Source organism: Mixophyes fleayi, chromosome 11 (genome assembly GCF_038048845.1).
Source record: "Mixophyes fleayi isolate aMixFle1 chromosome 11, aMixFle1.hap1, whole genome shotgun sequence".
NCBI lineage: Eukaryota > Metazoa > Chordata > Amphibia > Anura > Limnodynastidae > Mixophyes > Mixophyes fleayi.
The window spans coordinates 12,902,770-12,921,438 of NC_134412.1; the positions used below are offsets into that span (position 1 = coordinate 12,902,770).

At 41.4% G+C, this 18,669-nt stretch overlaps 1 protein-coding gene across 1 annotated transcript; it reads left to right on the forward strand.

Moving 5' to 3' along the window:
• The first annotated feature begins 4,610 nt into the window (after positions 1-4,610).
• On the forward strand, positions 4,611-10,576 carry LOC142107910 (maternal B9.10 protein-like). Its single transcript, XM_075191568.1, has 4 exons — positions 4,611-4,693; positions 7,660-7,848; positions 8,508-8,645; positions 8,800-10,576. The coding sequence occupies exons 2-4, from the start codon at positions 7,676-7,678 to the stop codon at positions 9,155-9,157; spliced, it is 669 nt and encodes a 222-aa protein (XP_075047669.1). The 5' UTR covers positions 4,611-4,693; positions 7,660-7,675; the 3' UTR covers positions 9,158-10,576.
• The last annotated feature ends 8,093 nt before the right edge of the window (positions 10,577-18,669 follow it).

The following is an 18,669-nucleotide window of genomic DNA, read 5'->3' on the forward strand; positions in this document are numbered from 1 at the left end:
TGGCCCCATGTGATTTATATTAAATTGTTTCATTTCTCAAAACCATCTGCTTGAAAATAAAGAGACATTGAACAATTGCAAGATAGAGAAATGTATTGTTAACATTCTGTGAAACAACTATGAATTAGATGTAAATTATGAAAATGTTGCAAACTGGATTGTGCCTCCATATACATTGTCATACTGAAATGACATATTTGAAATGAACTGTAGGTGTCAGCAACATTCCGTTGAAGGAAAAAAACCTGTTGGATGTATGAACTTAGTTTAATATTACAGACCACAATTGTGCAGCATCAGTGTGACAGAAGCCTCACATCTCTATTCTGTGCTGCTGAGGACCCTGCTCTTTCCACTAACTAAAGCTGGGTACACACTACAGGGTTTTTGTCCAATAATCGACTCAACCATCCGACATACGACCGCTCGTTCAAAAGTCGCGTCAGTGCGTGTAGTGACACGATGGTCGAAAGTCTCCCCAAATGGACGATTGTCACCTCATTTGGTTGGTCGTACCGTTCAATATTTTCGTTCCAATCTCGTTTCCGTTGTGTAGCGTGTATAAACTTCCGACCGATGTGTACGAAATTGCAATCATTGCTCACGACAACATGGCTGTAAAAAGTCGCTAAAGGGACGTCCGCTCTTCCCTTTATCTTCTAAGACAAGGCTAGTGTATATGAAGTCCATGGACCGAGCGATCGGACCATCGATCGCATGTAAAATCGATCGCCATAAAAGTTGGTGAAAAATTCTGTAGTGTGTAATCAGCGTAACTCTTAGTGGGAGATTCAATTGCTGGCGATGTGGTGCGTGGACATCACCGCGATGCCAAGCTGCACACATTGCTGGAAAATGAGCGGGATTACTGCCATAACATTGGCCCAATGTGTCTCCGCAAACTTTTTGAAGACACCTACCGAATTGAATCTCCTTTAGGGTTAGTATTAGGAGCTCCATCACCAGGGTCGGCTCGGCCATTAGATAAACTAGGTCACCTAGGGTATCATGGTTCAACGGGTGCCACTGGCACATTAACAACAGTCAGTGTCCTAGTGGCACACCTACACTGAGCCACAAATGTTGACAAGGAGGGCAGCAGCCAGCAGCTTCTTACCTGAGAAGAGTGTGGGGGTTGGCTATGGTGTCACATCTCAGTGCCACACTCCCAGTCTAGTAGGAGCAGAGGATGTTGTCTCTTCTTCTTCCCTTATACCTCATAAGAGGTGGGGGGCACATAGGTAGCTCTTCAACCTTCCACCTGAAAAGAACAACTCATAGAGAGCTACTGATTGTAGTATAGTGGACGGTAAATTGTTACTGCAAAAAAAAAAAAAATTGGGACAAGGACAAAGATAGACAGTGCAGGCGTCAGGGCACAGACTGTACTTTGCACCTCTCCCAAATCCAAGAGAAAACAAAGAGAGACTTGCATTTGAGAAACTCGCCAACCTGGGAAGCCCAGGGGAAGGTGCTCGGTGGGGCCTGGAAGACTTTGAATGTCACCCACTTCCCTAAGACACATTGATGCACTGTAATAACAGGGTGAAGAGTGAGGGTGGCCCCGGTGAAAATAAAATCACAGTATGAGGGCTATTCCTATTAATAGTGGCTCCATCTATAGCCAAGAAAGTGCTCTTTCTCGCTATTAAACATCAGCATGCAGTGGTAGAAGAAGGGTGGAAGGCCGGCAAAGACCTGCTAAAGTCTATTGGTTAGAGATGAGGAAACCAGTTCGCAACCCAGAAGAAGACTATGACTAGAGCCTGGGCAGGGGCAAACGCAGGATTTGTAGAAGGGGATTTCCACATCACGCCGCCATTGGGCGTGACCACCATGCATGGGGGCGTGGCTATAATTTTAGACAGTGCTTGGTTGGTCTCCAACTCTTCCTATCCCCATAATATACATGGGCAATGCTGCGTGCACTACTGTTAGGTTAATCTGAGATCTGATTAGTTGAAAGCTTCAACCAATCAGATAATGAGAAATGTTTGGAAAAATCCTAGAATTGTCTTACCACTCTCTTACGGGTTAATGACCAGAGCAGGCCTGGTCAACTTGTGACTCTCCAGGTGTTGTGAAACTACAAGTCCCAGCATGCCCTAACAGCTATTGGCTGGCTATCTACTGTTAAAGCATGCTGGGGCTTGTAGTTTCACAACACCTGGAGAGCTACAGGTTGGCCAGTTCTGGACTAGGGCATCAGATTGCTCATGCCTACCCATTGCCCAATGTATAGAAAGTAAACCCTGGAGGTGGCATTCATTAGCACCGCTGGGGTTTGTAGTTAACCACCCCACCTGGCATTTGGGGAATAGATATAGAGGGAAAGTTTTCACTGTCCCACACCAATGGACAATGGTTGGGCCAACAGCATTAGGCTCAGGGCCATTATTTTTTTGGTCCGGTCTCCCTTGTTTTCAGTATAGTACCAAGGACACGGGAGACTGTACGAGGGGCATGGGAGACTATACCAAGGACATGGGAGACTGTACCAGGGACAGGGGAGACTGTACCAAGGACACGGGAGGTTGTACCAGGGGCATAAGGAGAGGCAAAACCTCCCAGGAACATGAATAGTTTATTTAATTGACCCCAGCCCCCCACAACATCACATATTAGTAAAAAGGAAGGGGTGAAGGGCTGTTCCTGCTGGTTTGTTAGTGCTTAGAACAATGTTGGCTAACCTGTGACACTCCAGGTGTTGTGAAACTATAAGTCCCAGCATGCTTTGCCAATATATAGCAGCTTATTGCTGGAAGGGTATGCTGGGACTTGTAGTTTCACAACACCTGGAGTGTCACAGGTTAGCTAACACTGGCTTAGAAGCATGAGGGAAGATCAGTATCGGCTGACATATGCGTCTTGCGCTGCTTAGGAGGCTACGGGGGAAGAGCCAGAGCACCGTAGTACGGGGAGATGAAGAGGTTTCCCTAGTGAAACCACTACTAACATCCCAGAGATGATTTATTTTTTTCTTAAAACCCCAAAAAATAAATAAAATAAAGGTACAGTGAGCAATTCTGAATGCTACACGATAACTTAGCCACTTAGGCAAAAGTTATATTGGTGACTGCGAAAGAGTATTATTATTATCTTTTATTTATAAGGCACTACGCTGTACATGACATATACAGAAAGCAGTGATCCCATATACATTACATGATACATGAAGAACAATATACAAGGACCAGACATACTGAAAAAAAAAAGATAAAACGTTAATGCAGATCAAATTATTTACGGAACAGTGACCAGCATGAAGTTGACACGCCCCCTGTCCTGGGGACACACCTATTGGGAGCTATGCTTTTCTGGGGGGGTTTTCCCCTACTATACCGCTCAGTTCAGCCTGAGAGTGATTGGACATCGCAAAACAGTTTCTATCACATGCCACTGTTGTTGCTTTGTATCACGTTACTCCAAGTGCGCCTCAAAATACACACTATGCATCCCATAACTTTAATAATCTCGCCCTGCAAAGTGAAATCTTGTTTTTGCACTGGTCAGCATTAGTAGCTGCACCCACTCCAGTAAGAAACCTCCACACTCCTCTTGCCCTCGGCCTATACAAATTTCTATTATAATTGTTTACTTTAAATGATGATGCACAGCGCTCTACAGGGACAGAATAATGGGCGCAGACGTGTAAGAATGGAGAGGACCCTGGTACGGAGAGCTTGCAATCTAAACGTCTACTCTTTGCCAAATGCCAAACCTCTGCATTTTGGAGGAAATCTATGTGTACTGTCGCAAACTGATAAGCACAGCAGGACCACAGCTGTGTGTGTGTGTGCCTTCGTCGTTTTGCACTCTGCTATTTACCCCTACTCTGTATAAAGGCAGTGTTGGCTAACCTGTGACACTCCAGGTGTTGTGAAACTACAAGTCCCAGCATACCCTTCCAGCAATAAGCTGCTATATATTGGCAAAGCATGCTGGGACTTGTAGTTTCACAACACCTGGAGTGTCACAGGTTAGCCAACACTGGTATAAGGAAAGGTGTGCCCGCTTGCAGACACCATGCACAGATTTATTAGGGTGGGTAATATTTAGATATGGTTTGAAGTTTATACATTTCAGTTGTGTGTTTTATTTATTTAAGTTGCAAAATAGGATGTTGTCCTGGTCTCCTAGCAAAGGTCAGAGTGCAAAGGATAGAGAACGAAGGGGTGATCTGCAGAATAAGTCAGCATCTGCTCTACTTCTGGTGGATATCTGGAAAACATGATCTGTTCTGTGCAGGGTTTCCCAAACCCAGTCCTCAGGGCTCCCCAACAGTGCAGGTTTTCTGGATCACATGTGACATAATTAGGACCACCTGTGGATCCGCTACAATGTGTCAGTCAGTAATGAATACACCTGTGCTCCAGCAAAGAGATATGGAAAACCTGCACTGTTGGGGAGCCCTGAGGACTGGGTTTGGGAAACCCTGGTCTAATGTATCTTCCAATCACAATGGCTAGATTTAAAAGGCCAATATGTGCAGTCAAGGTAGATACTACTCTCAGGTGTTATGTCCTAATTAATTAAGTGGTGTGAAATCCCATTAACCTCCCCCCTATATAACATCCACTACAAGGAGGAAGCAGTTATGTCAAGCTCTTTGCCAAGGTAGATTTCATTTTGGTTTGGGGGGTTTTAAGCAGCAGTTGAGAAGGCTGTTGGTTTGGAGCTGTGTATAACTGAGGTAAGGAAATCTTTGTATTTAAGCTTCAGTTTATTTTATGTTTTGCTAAATGTAACTGTTCTGTTTTGTTGTGTAACTCTATACTTTGTGGTGAATGTAATGACCTGATGCCTCTGCAGGTGTTGCAAATGCAAACTTGCAATCAGATCTGCTATCATTCAAGTTTGTGTTTTAAAAAGTAACTTTACCTGTGCTGTGTCTGAGTGCTACACTTTGGATTAGTTAAGGTCAAAAAAAAAACAAATCTTAATCTGAAAATTGTGCTTTGATAAAGCTTCCCATTGGTGAAAACTGCTGTTCCATCTAAACATGTATCCTTTGCAGTGGATATCTCTATATGCACATTAGTGCAACTACAACGAATGCATAATAACAATGTAACTGATATTTTAGTTACATATATTTACAAACTTAGTGTCTGGTAATATATTGCTGTACCTCACAATGGCTGCTAGGTGGCACTGTTGCAATATTTAACTTTTAACTTTGACCATTTCTGAAGAGTCTTTAGCCAATCATGGGGAGGCCCTAACAGTGCATGTGTTCTAGAGTGCAAGGGAAATTAGTACCACCTGTGGATCTGTTACAATGTATCAGTCAGTGATGAATACACCTGTGCTTCAGCAATTATATAGAAAGCATGCATTGTCCCAGTGCCCTGAGGACTGGACTTATGAAATACTGGTGCATATAAATGACATGTGTTACATGTCTGTTTAGAAATGAATGTGGACTTGTGTATGTCATATGCAGTAAATATTTAACAGTATTTTTATTTTTTTTTGTTTATAAACACTTAAGGATGAAAATATATAGTCATTGTACCCAACGATAGCTTAAAAAAAGTACTTATTTTTGAATAAACATTTTTATTGGGTTTTACAAGACCACACAGAGCATAACAGGTTGTGACATTAAAGGGTATGAGTCTAGCTCATATGAAAGGGGTATCGCTTGTAAAGACAAGTCATATAAAATGTATTCCTACATACAAGGCCTTAAAAATGACATGTTATGCACGATCAATACTGCAAATTAAAAGTTAAGGAGAGGAAATAAAGGAATGGGGAGTCACTGTACATTATAGAATGTAATGCTATATGAGTTATGAGCCAAGTATAATTATGTAGAGGCCTAAGAAAACTCCAACCGCCAAGGATGGGGGAGATCCATGGTATTCGGTCCAGGGGCTCCAGACCCACTTAAATGGGGCCGGAGTATGGTGTAATATACTCTGTATGATAGACTTGCCAGATGCGGTTGATGATGGGAGAGGAGGGGGTTCTGGATCCTTGCAGAACAGTGCAAGCTAACACTTCACCACTGAATGGGTGCAATTAGTTTGTGTGTGTTTGGGGCATTGGGCTAGGGATGAGGTAGGAAGGAATAGGAAAGAAGGTGGGAGCGAAACTTGAGTGATATTAAAACTGAGCCAATGAATAGTCACAGAAGGTGGTTAATTTTGGCCAGTGCCATCAAATGTGGGACAGGGACCCATCTGACCAGAGGTGCCGACACTATGGTGAGGTGCCCAGAAAGTACTTCATGTTGATGTCTTGGTCATAGTCTGTAGCCAAAGCAGACCTCCCTTAAGGCACATAATTGGTTTTCTTTTTGTTTACTGCATATAAACGAGTGTGACACTAGATGCCATTTTTGCGTACCAGTATAACTGTCTCTAGCTGCAGTAGAACGCTCTGAAAGTGGGGTGGTCAGTATAGTGGGTGTCTAGTGCTCAGGGGTGCAAGGTTACTTAACACCCCTCCCTGAAAATAATCCTTTAGTTGTTACTTGGCCCAGACTCCTCACAACTTCCATGTTTGTAAGGACCCTCGTGACAACTACTGCACAGTAACCAGGGCTGTGTGAGAGGGGTGACTGCCCAAGGTGCACTGCTGAAGTGGGGCGCAGCTTATGAATATCTTGGGTTCATTGGGCTACAATTGAGGGCTAGGAGGGTGGAAGTTTCTTTCTCCCCGAATGCGCTAAAATTTTAAGCTATGGCTCTGCACTGTCCCTTCCAATCAGGGCATTGGGAGGAAAATGCATGTAAAATGATATGGTGGCTTAAAATAACAGCTGTGAACTTGTAGTGCAAACTCAAAGGCGATGGTTATTAAAGTAATACCATGCTGGTATATACATGATTAAAGGAGTTGTCTTACATCTGCTACCCAATGTCTTATCCCCTGTTGCTTTGTAGCATGTACTGGGAGCAAAAAATACTTAATCCTCCTACATAGTATAATTCTATTTCAGCATATACTGGTGCTAAGGATTAGGTTTTGGAGCAGCTTTTTACATATGGCAACTGGTGTGTGATGTTCAAGGAATAATACAATAGTTCATCAATGTCCAACATTTATTTATAGAACACCAGTAAACTCTGTAGCGCTTTACTGTTGGGAATAAACATTAATAAAACAATACTGGGTAATACAGACAGAATAAGAGGGCCCTGCTTACAATCTGTGGGTTTATCCTGTGTGTGTATGTTTACCTTAAAGTGAAGCAGCTTTGAAATATCACTTGTGGAACACATCTAAGTTTGTCTGGTGCCCATGTGGCCTCTTGACTGTACCCAGAGGTGCAAATATTGTGGCTGTGACCACAACAGGGCCATGGGGATGAGGACTCCTCCTGATGCCTCCCTAAAGACACTGGGGTGTAATGATAAACTATTTCATACCTCCCAACAGTCTCCTAGTAAAAATTAAAATGTTTGTGTTGCGACTCTACAGTAGCATGCACTCAAAGGGTATGACAAAGTCCCAAATCAACCCACATTGGTACTGGCATCGTTTTGACCCAAAACTTTGGTGGCCAAGAGGCCCATCGACCTCTACTAGCTGTGGTTGTGTTGTGTATTGGTGAGTGTGCATGGAGGCTTATGTACTTGCCTGGTGTCTTGCAGTCCTCTCGGCAGTTTGTCACTTGGTCTCACACAAACTTTGTGCTGTGCTCAGTCTTCTCCTTCTAAAGATGCATCTGGAAATTGAGGCCGCCGTCACCTTTCTTATGAAAGTCCTGAGCCTGAAGAAGACTCTGAATCCTGATCAACTAGATTCTCTGGGCAAGAACCTCATCATCCTACTGAGTGACAAATACCAAGGGCACTGGTATCCAGACAAACCTGACCGGGGCCAAGCCTATAGGTGATGACACTTTATTTATTTTTTCAAATCTCTTAAATTTACTTATCACATTACAGAGGCTGATTAGATCCCCCTGAAATTAACATAACACAGCTCAAGTGTCTTTATAATCCTTGCACTGTTCAGGCTAACCCCAGGATTAAAGCAAAACCTAAAACTAAAATTTCATTACAACTTGGGTTTGTTTGGGTAATGGCTCAAAGGTATCACTTGATGTAACGTTCAACACCATAGCTAAAAGTTGAGAGATGCAATATACTCAAATTGGTGCCTGTCTAAATATTGTAACATCTATACAGACCAGCCTAGACTTGTAGTATGAGCAGGTGATATAATATAATATGTAACCCAACACCAAACCTACTTAGATGTGCATAGTATTTCCCCATGCCAAATTAATTTTAAGTTTGTTATTAATTATGAGTAGTGGGACTGTCGCCTCAGGGCCAGTGGATAGAAACCAAACAAAAGCCCCAAGACAAAGGGCAAATGAGCTCAAGCTGCCTAAATCTTGGCAATTGGATGAGCAGTTGTGTGCACACATCACTGCTGAACTGTTTCTCAATGGTGCACCACTAGGATTGACTACTATTGTTCTAACTAAATATTACTCATTCATGAACATATCAATCGCTACAACTCTCAAATTACCTGTACAGGTGTATCCGCATTAATTCCTGGCAGTATGTGGACGAGTCTCTTCTCCAGGCCTGCACACAATGTGGCATCGACTACTCCAAAATTGGTCTACCCAAAGAAATTACTGTCTGGATCGATCCATTTGAAGTTTGTGGAAGGTGAGTGCTGACTTGATCCAACCTCAACTTGAGCTTAAAAAGGCAATTCAATGTTTGTATGATAGACTAGTTTTGACTGATGATTGTCTGAATAATGCCATCCATTGCTGGGTAGTATTGAATAGACCCTTTTTTTCATTTATTTTTTTCATAGGCTTGGTGAACACACTGACTGCTTCACAATAGCTACGTTCAAATATGATGTAGTTGAAGAGCCAATTAAAGGTTATTCTCAGCCTGAGACCTCGGACTATTCCTCAGATGGGCATTCCTCTGAGTCTGTATCGGAGACATCTGATGATGAGATCTCTGAAGCAAAGCCTAACATCAACAAAGAATTAAATAACCGTCAACCCATCTGTAAAAGCCCAGATGAAGCCATTGAATGCAATTCAAATTCTAACAGTGGCACTCCAGTGAATGAACTCATGGACTTGGATGAGACGAGAGATGTGGGCTTGAGCGAAGATGGAACTGTTGCAGAAGAGGCCATACAGGAGACTATTCTTTAGAAAGCTCCTCAAAGAAGAATCCAGAAGCTTCTACTACAAACTGCATGCTCTTACACTAGATGAGCTAAACCCCAATACTTATTCTACTGCGATCTTGACTTTAACCTTAACTTGTGCACTACAGCAGTTTTTAGGTCTGGTTACTCAATTGATTCTTAAAGCAAAGGCTTGGGGAAATATAGCACTTGATAAGTAGCCAAATTGCTGTAGTGGAACCATGTCCTAAGCGCAAGCATTTGGTACAATTTGCTCCTACTAACCTTCCAATGTCTGGTCTTGCAGCTGCTCTTGGTCAGACACTACATTTTGTACAACACCTACTTCATGCAGGGACTTTGCATAACAGTCCACTGAGGCTCTTCTGCCTCATGAAATATCTGAGGCATGCCACTATTGGCCAATGACCCTTTGTTAACCAATGATTAAATAATCACCAGAGCTGTTGTGGACAGATCCTAAAAAAATGCCCTCATAGATGCAGTCATTGTTTGACATTGAGTGTGAATTTGGACTAGGTGCTGTAATGGGAGTTGAAAGGATCAATATTAGGAATCTCTATTGGCAATGTAGTCTTCAGGGTATAAAGCATTTGTAAGCAGCCTGGTTAATAGATGACTGTAGACCAAATGGTCAACTCTGCTTTAATATTCTGAAAACTATTATGGTCAACTGTTGATCAGTAGGATTGTTATAAAGGTACATATTTGATGGACTTGTATAGAATACAATTTTAGATTTTAACTTGCTTTGATTTTATTCTGCAGACTAACTGGTCTAATTTTAGTAATTCTTTTATTCTCTAGCAACATTTCAAGAATGAAATATACCTGGTAGATGGGGAAAGCTTGGTAGGGGATGTCTGCCACCAGTTTGACCAGATGAAAGGCACTTTTATATTTTGGCATGCCTTCTACAATTGACTATTCAAGCCCACCCTTAATTCCCAGCACTAAGCTATGGAGACTGTCTCTTAATTGATCAGGACCTTCTATTTTACAGAACTGTAGATTGCTAAACATTCCAATGATTACTGGCTGCTGTTACCAGATGTACAGATATCTGCTGAGGTCCTGCAAGGAGGTGAATGTCTAGCTTGGACAAACTGCCTCTAGTAATCTAATCCTGTCCATAGTGGTCTACAAACTTGAGGCTTTCCCTTACTCTAAATTCTATTAATCTAGAAAAGTGCTCAAAAGTTGATTGTTGGTGCAAACTTCATAGTTTTAACACACCATGGTAGCATAGCTGAAATTCAGGGTTTCTGCCTGAAATAGTAGGTCATCCAGTCTAAGGATTGGACTGCAAAACTGAGCCTTCATGGTAGGAAGGGTCCACTAATTTATCCTTGCACCCCTCATTCCTTAACTGAATACATTTTTATAACGAACTTACTAGATGAGTGTAGCACTGAAACTTTCTGCCCATGTTTCAAAGCATCTCTTGCAAGGCACCATGAGCCCGGCATGCTGAAGAGGCACCAGTGCCTCCAAGAGTATGAAGGGCTTGGGCAAAGATCAGTAACTTTAATATCTGAAGGGTGGGAAGGTTACTTGGTTACTTAATTATTGGCCTTCATTATGGAAAATACTAGGCGTTATTTGAGTTCCAGTTGGGTTACTGGAGTCCAACATATGATGGTCCTGAAGTATTCATCTGACCCCAATAAAGGTGGTAGCTTGCCTAAGCAGGACAATGGCTTAATACCTTTAAGCTCATAAGAGATGGGTGTGTAGGTACCTTTCACCATCTAAACTTTTTGCTACTAACGTGTTCATGTTCTGTTTTACTCCATTCCTATAACTCTTGCAGTAACTTCATTGTTTTTTCAGGGCTCTCCCATGGAACTGAACTTTGACCTGTTTTGTGTCATTGATGTTTGATATATGATCAGTATGTTACTGTGACATCACTAGTTTCTTGGATAGATCCTTGACCTCTGTATCAGAAATGTTTGGTCCATTCCTTGTTGGGAGACTAATGATAGTTGGAGATCTGGTTAGTATTGACCGTTAACACATGGAAAGATCCGTTAACTGGGCAGAGTGTTTCATCTTGTACTGCAAAATAAATCTTTTAAACAGTCTTACAATGATATCTGTGTTTATTTTCCCCTAATCTTTAAGGCATGATTTATGTCTTGGGGCCTTTCATGAGAAACTATCTTGAGGTTTGGGAGTCCGTCACCAACTTTACTTTTAGTTTACCCTAGTAAATGTAAAGCTTTGAACACACTTATGCAGTTATAGCGCAGATAACTTGATTCACTGCAGTTAGGTCAGATATTGGAAGTGTGGACGTTACCACGATCATGCTTTATAGTATCGAAACACATTGCATATGGCTTTTTTTTATTTCTACGCTTCCTAAAAATCATGGTCAAAGTAATCTCAGGCAAATGTGGAAGTGTATGCACTTACAACCAGCAGTGTAGGCAGAAATCTGTAGTATATAGTTTTCATCTCTTCAGCAGATGGTTAGGAGATGAAGATCACAGATCTGAAGGTAAATAGGGCAGGTGTGTACGCATGAGTTGGTGTGCTCATTGGGAATTTCAATCGGTGGACATTGCATCTGAAGTGATAGCATAAGTGTGTGTGACTTCATTCTTCAAGACTGCTGTCTGCAGAAAAACTGCTGGCAAGTCAATAGCCCCTTCATCAGGACCCTGAAATTAGCTTTGTCTATGTGAAAGTGGGTGTGACTCCATTTTAGTGTTGGATTGGAATTATGATTTGGGTAGATCTTGGGTGGGCTGATTCTGCTTTCTAATGTAAAGTGTAACTTTATTTCATCCTGCTAGGAGATCTGTAAATCAATGCTGGAACCCAATACTATCTTACTGTAAAAACATTAAGGTACAGCTATTCTGTTGAAAGCTAATTTCTGCAAAAGGTGTCTAATAAGCTGGAACCTTCAGTGGGTTTACTGACCAGCAGTCTAAACAAACACCCTATCCATGATCATATGTATTGACAAAGTCAAAAATGAAGTCCTAATCAAGCCAGAAAAAAAACAGCATTACACTTCAAAATCATTGCCACCTCTTGGAACACCTTTAAAATAGGCTGCTGAGTCTTGCCTCCTAGGCTAAAATTTGCCAGCCCTCCCCTGATATTTAATTTTTTTTTTTTTTGCGCCACAAAGGGTTCACAGCACCATACATAACAAAAAGAGTGAGCCGTGATACAGAAAGAACAAGAATATACAGACATACGTTACATGGTAATGCAAATTAAATTATTACAAGGACAATAAGTTAAAGTGATGGTAGAAATCGGTGAGAAGTAGGTCAAAGCTTAAGAAAATAGAGTTGGGGCAGCAGGCCAAGAGGTACAGGGGGTGATGGAATAGTAAAAGGAGCACACAAGGAAAGAGCCCTGCTCCTGTGAGCTTACAAGGAAAGGAGACACAAATAGGGTGGTACTAATTGGGGGAGAGTTTGGAGGACTGATGGAATGAAAGATATGATGACTTGATATAGAATAAAGAAATGAGTCTTAAGGGCAGGATATTGAAGGTATTTCTCAAGCACATTTAGCTCTGAACTTTGCATTTACATGTTTTATGACAGCTAGTAAACACACTTGTTTAGTGGTACCACAGCATGCTTTAAAAGACTTTTCACTGAGATACTTCCAGTAAAGTGGTGGCTCACTGTATTTATATTGAATATTGCAACACCAGTAACCTTAAGAAACTGGGGGAAAACAGCTGTACAAGAGCTCAAAAGACCATGTTTTTTGCTTCTCTGAAACATAAGGTAACTTCTGGTAAATTACAATTTTTAAATTCCTAAAAGTATAACTGCTATAGAAAGCACCTGTAGATATTTTGTGGTCTGTTGCGTGTATGTGTGAAGATTCACAAGTGTGTGTGTGCCTTGCTGCATAATTCAGAGTGGCCCAGAGGATTGTAAAGCTTCAGCACAGATTTCAAAACTGTCAACGTGTGTCGGATACCATGTATGTCTTGCTAGCCTTGTGCACATGAATTATTATCATTATTATCATATATCATTATATATATTCATATATATGAATGGGATTAGTATAGTAAAGTTGAAGGTTCTACTTCCTTTGTACACAATGTGACACTTTTTAACACTTGGTTCTATATATGCTGTGTATTTGTAAATTATATTTAATTTTGCACATTTATATTCATTTTGTTTGGAAAATGTAAGTGAATGGAATTTTAACACTTACAATGAAAATAGAAGTGGTGGTTGGGCGTACAACTGTATACACCCACTGTGACCACTATTCTATAATCTTTTCTCACACGTGGAAGTGGGCTGGTAGAAAGTGATGTGCAATACTACCACAAATATAAACATATCTTGCTGTGCTAGCTTCAATTAAATGAAATAACCACGACTATATTGCCTTTATACATTGTATAGCTTCAGCTAAAAGACTCTTGCAGGTCAGGCTTGCATCAGTGGAATGTGAGTAATTGAGTTTCTCTATAATCAGTAGTCATGACATATAAACTAATATGGGCTTGTGTTCTGTCATCACAACACATCCCTCAGTCTTTGAAAGCTAGAGTGCTATTGAAGGCCAGCCCGCTCTTCACCATTGCTGGGAAAAACAGACCCCACACCCCCCAAATGCATAGGAAGAATGTTGTGGCTTTTAACCCCTACCATTATCACCATTTATTTATATAGCGCCACTAATTCCGCAGCGCTGTACAGAAAACTCGCTCACATCAGTCCTTGCCCCATTGGCGCTTAGTCTAAATTCCCTAACATACACAGAAAGAGAGATAATAGGGTCTATTTTTGATGGAAGCCAATTCACCTACCAGTATGTTTTTGGAGTGTGGGAGGAAACCGGAGCACCCAGAGGAAACCCACACAAACACGGGGAGAACATACAAACTCCACACATATAAGACCATGGTCGGGAATTGAACTTGGTGCTGCGAGGCAGAAGTGCTAACCACTGTGCCACCGATTATGAATTGCTGGCCTCCCCATGCCTTTGAATGAGGAAGCCTATTTAAGAATATTGTGGCAGGATGGTGATAACTGATCAGTTCCATATCTGCAGCCCTTGATAAAGGTGCTCAGAGGGCACCAATGTGTCTGTTGGGCTTCTAACGTCACCACTGTGTCTGGGTGTATGCTACACTATTGTGATGTGGCAATAAAAAAAAGTTGGAAATTCAAGTGTTCTGGTTTCTTGGAGCTTTTAGTGGATGGAACAGTTTGTAATCGCAATACCTGAGTTCATATTACAGAAGTGCTGTGATATTTTATAGAATTGTACTTCCTGAGTGTGGTGTTGAGGTGGATGGGTTGGGCAGTGCACCACCTGCTCTAGCCCTGGTGGGGATATAAATGACCAGTGTCCCAGCACATGGAAGTTTTCAGGAAAGCCTCCAGGAAAGGGACACAGGTGATGTTAGTTGGTGGTGTAAATGGATGTCTCAATGATTTGGAGCCAGAACATCTGTATACACATTAAACTATTTACACTCCAGCCCAATACTTGAGCTGCAAATAACACTTAATTATGTGCATCCCCTTATCACTCCAGCACGCCCTCTGCTGGGTGAGGCGTATATCTCTCACTGCCCCACCTAGGATAATCCCATTCCCTACTCTCATGGGCTATAATACCCCCACTGGCTTACATCAGATGCTGTATCACCTCCATAGATGGTGCAAGATGCATCCTCCCATGGGATAAGCTTTAATGCATGCACTCTGCTACATTCAGTGACCCCCCCCCCCCCCTTTCTTGGTTTCTCTCTAAATGGCGGTGCTTTCCCTTTTACTCAATGCAGCCACACTGCTTTGGCAGTGAATCTCACAACTCTCTTATTGTGGTGTCTTTTTTTTTTTTTTGTTTTCTTTCTCCTCCCCTTTAGGGGCTCTTTATTATGGGGGCTTGGGGATTCATTCTCTTTACATGCTGCTGAATCCTGTATAAATGTAGAAAAGCTTCTTGTAATCCAAGTAAGATTATCTCTTAGTAATGCGTAAAAATAAAAACAAAACTATAACCAAAAAACATAATTGCTAAGAACCCTGGTGCGGAATGCCTGAGTGTAGCTACTCAGCCAATCACAAATGGCTACCCACGCAAGCAGCAATGTGCCCGGCTGGAGGTGAGCAGGGTCCTGTGATTGCCCTGCTTTGATCCCACATCATTTAACTTTCTATTTAAATGGGGAGGAACAATTAATCCAGCAAAACTTCAATTATTTAAATTGCCCATCATTTCAATTGTGTTTCTATGTGAGGCAAAACCACGCTGAAATGAATGAGCCATTGACATGAAAAAGAAAAATACAGCACAATGCTGGTTGCTAACCCCTACTGGGGATATACATATTGGTCTTTCTGAATGCACTTTTCCAAAGGTGGTGAAATGGATCAAGCACTATTAAAATAAACATGCTTGCAGTAAAGACATAAGTCAGGGGATACAGGTTCTCTCTGCTCTAACAGACAAGACAGTCTGGATATGTCCAATATATATGTGGAGTATAATGGCTCAAAAGAACACAGAAATAGAAAAAAACTATTCAGTGATTGTCACCTGTTAAAAATAGGCATTAATGACAAAACACTTTTTTTTTTTTTTTAAAGAAAATAAGGGAATTTTTTCATTTTCATAAAATACATTAGGATGTTATGAATGTCTACTGTACATAAAATACATCTTTACAGTTGTGCTTGAGTGCAAACACATGTTCTAGCATTCATACCTGACCGCCATCACTTGTAAACGGTACTTGCCTCTTACCTGTAGATGATGCAAGTGATACAACTGGAAAACAAGTACCTTAGAGATGCCTGAAGCATGAATCGGACACTGCTGAATGTGCTCGACCTTGGCACGCCCTTACTGTACATTGACTACGTACATACGCCCAGTCCCCTCCCAGTTGAAGCCCTGAAATCATAGGCTGTAGTAAGGGTCCTTTACGCTCGAAGAGGATTGGACGTTGCTGCGTTCTCTGGCGTATGATCCGGTTCTGGGCATGTACAGAAATTGTGGGCATGATAGACAATGTATCGCCACTTACACTCCTTAATGAATCAGGCCCTGTATGTACTTAAATATAGGGTAGTGACTTATAACCAATGTAACACATTTTATTTAATATATATCTCTGATAAGAAATCGCTGTGTGCAGGTCCCGTAAGTCTCACCTAATGAGGTCTCTCACTCTGTGGCTCTGCTGCAGACTCTCTAAACCAGTGACAGGTGACCTGATACACCTGCAAAGGGCATGTGCATGTCCCTTACTCTCAGTAACAATTTATAACAATACAATTAATCAAAAGAAGAGACACCTATCTGTAATAACACATCCGTAGGTAATTTAAAAAAAATGTTACAAGCTGTAACAAAAAAATTTGATACTAAAGAAGGAAGGAGTTGGGGGCTGCGCTGGTGAAGACTCAAAGGGCCAAATGTCGCCTATCATTGCTCAATCCACTTTTATTAATAAGACACCACCATACTATACACTTGCAACCTGATTTTCGATGCCTCAAAGAGGTGTAGCTATTTGGAAAGAATCGTGGTTTTGGCAGATCAGACACATGACTTACTGTGTCCGGAATTTCCACTCAGGAATTTTGCTTATCTCTGGTACATCTACGTATCTTGTAGCACCATGAAAGGTGATAGAACATTAAACCTGATGGGGAATAAAAAGTTAGCAGTAATTACAGTCCCGTTATCTGCAGAGATTCATTCTAAAGTAAATCTTCCCTAAAATAATAAGATTTATATATAAAATGTCGACCTAAATAACTGGATTAGCTTTGTTTTGTCAAAGTATCACATAGTCACAGTCTTGATGATGGTCCTTTAAGTTTACATTGCTTGTACATATATCATTAGGAGTGGTATGGATAGATCCTCGTGGTCACTCAGATAAGAGCAATTGGTCTTCTCTTTCTGCTTAACCCCTTGTGAGCCACAGCCATAACTTCAGACACTTCAGTAGGTATATTTTAATGGTATAACATATATTCCATTTTAGAAGTTTGCTTTATGTTCTCACAGCTTTCTTCACAGTTCCCTTTTCATTGTTAATACCCGTTCCTAACCTCAGAGCATGGAATATACTCCGGTTATAAATTTAATTACCCAGCCGCTAAGAGCTCATTTGCGGTGGGAGGTCTGAGCGGTGTCTATGGGGGTTTTTCATTTTATGAAGACCAGGGTTGTTAACGGGTGAAAATGCCAATGGTCACAATCTCACCCTTGTGATTAGGTGAGGAAATGGAAAAAAGTGCTGTGTGTGGGGATTATTGTTGCAATTATTATTATTATTTTGTATTGTGTTTTATTTACATCTTTCTTCAGTGCACCACAGGTCAACGGGGAAGAACGCCAGCATGTCCTGGCAGCCATGGGTTTGCTGGTGCTTGCAATAATACCCAATCACTAAAGGCAGCCTGAACATGCTGAGACCTAATTTTACTTAATTACCCCACACCTACCGCACTAGGGTGGTGGAGGACCCCAAGCGCTATCAGAATGGGGCTGGTTATTCCAAGTGCGAGACGCTTCTTTTGTGGACTGATTCCCCCCCTTATGGAATGCGACCAGGTGCTTTACGGCCTAGGACTGGTTGGTGCTATAGCAGGGGGACTCAATGGTGTGAATTTCCTTATTATAGTGCCACCAGCCTGGGTGGCATAGTTCTGGTAATGAGAAATTCGGGGGTCCCCCATGTTTTTCATCCCCCCCCCAATTTTGCCAACAGCAACCCTAGGCTTGGTTTTACTTTTTTGCGGGGGAGGGTGAACAAAGTTTTTTTCAGTTCATTTAATTTTTGAACTTATGACCCGTAGCGCATGATGCTCAAAGCATATCATACCTTTTTTTTTTAAATGTATGCATTGTGTACTAGGCAGTCCCGCCTGTATCTTTATACTTGCAAGCCTGAATAGCACGTAAATTCCGTCTTTTTAAATATACACTAATTATTATGTTGAAAGTGCATCCAACTCTACATCACTGTCTCTGAGGAACAGGTATTACTTGTTTCTTTGTGCTGCTATTATCATTAACCAGTATATAATGCCAACATATTACGTAACACTTTACAGATAATGTTTAATCCTTTTAATCTGTTCCCTCTCCAGTGGCGTTTACAGTCTAAACTCTCTACCACACTCACAAACTAAAGTCAATTTTGTCCAAAGCCAATTAACCTAGCAGTATGTGTTTGGACTAGGTGAGGAAATATGGGGAGAATATACAAATTCCCTATAGCGAGAGCAGACATGGAATATCCTATATGTGTGGATTTCATTGTTAAAAGCTAATATACCCAATGCATTTCTCCATATCCAGCTGCTTCTTTAGTGGCTAAAGTGTTCGTACATTGTTAGGCAATGGGGAAAACTATTAGTGTGATTGAGCAGTCGTGTGCCACGTTATACAGTGTGATTGACCAGTCGTGTGCCACGTTATACAGTGTGATTGACCAGTTGTGTGCCACGTTATACAGTGTGATTGTCCAGTCGTGTG

Coding starts and splice junctions, on each gene's coding strand:
- LOC142107910 (XM_075191568.1), top strand. CDS start 7,676: ATGCATCTGGAAATTGAGGCCGCCGTCACCTTTCTTATGAAAGTCCTG. Junction 7,849..8,507: donor GACCGGGGCCAAGCCTATAG/GTGATGACACTT, acceptor TTACCTGTACAG/GTGTATCCGCATTAATTCCT. Junction 8,646..8,799: donor CCATTTGAAGTTTGTGGAAG/GTGAGTGCTGAC, acceptor TTTTTTTCATAG/GCTTGGTGAACACACTGACT.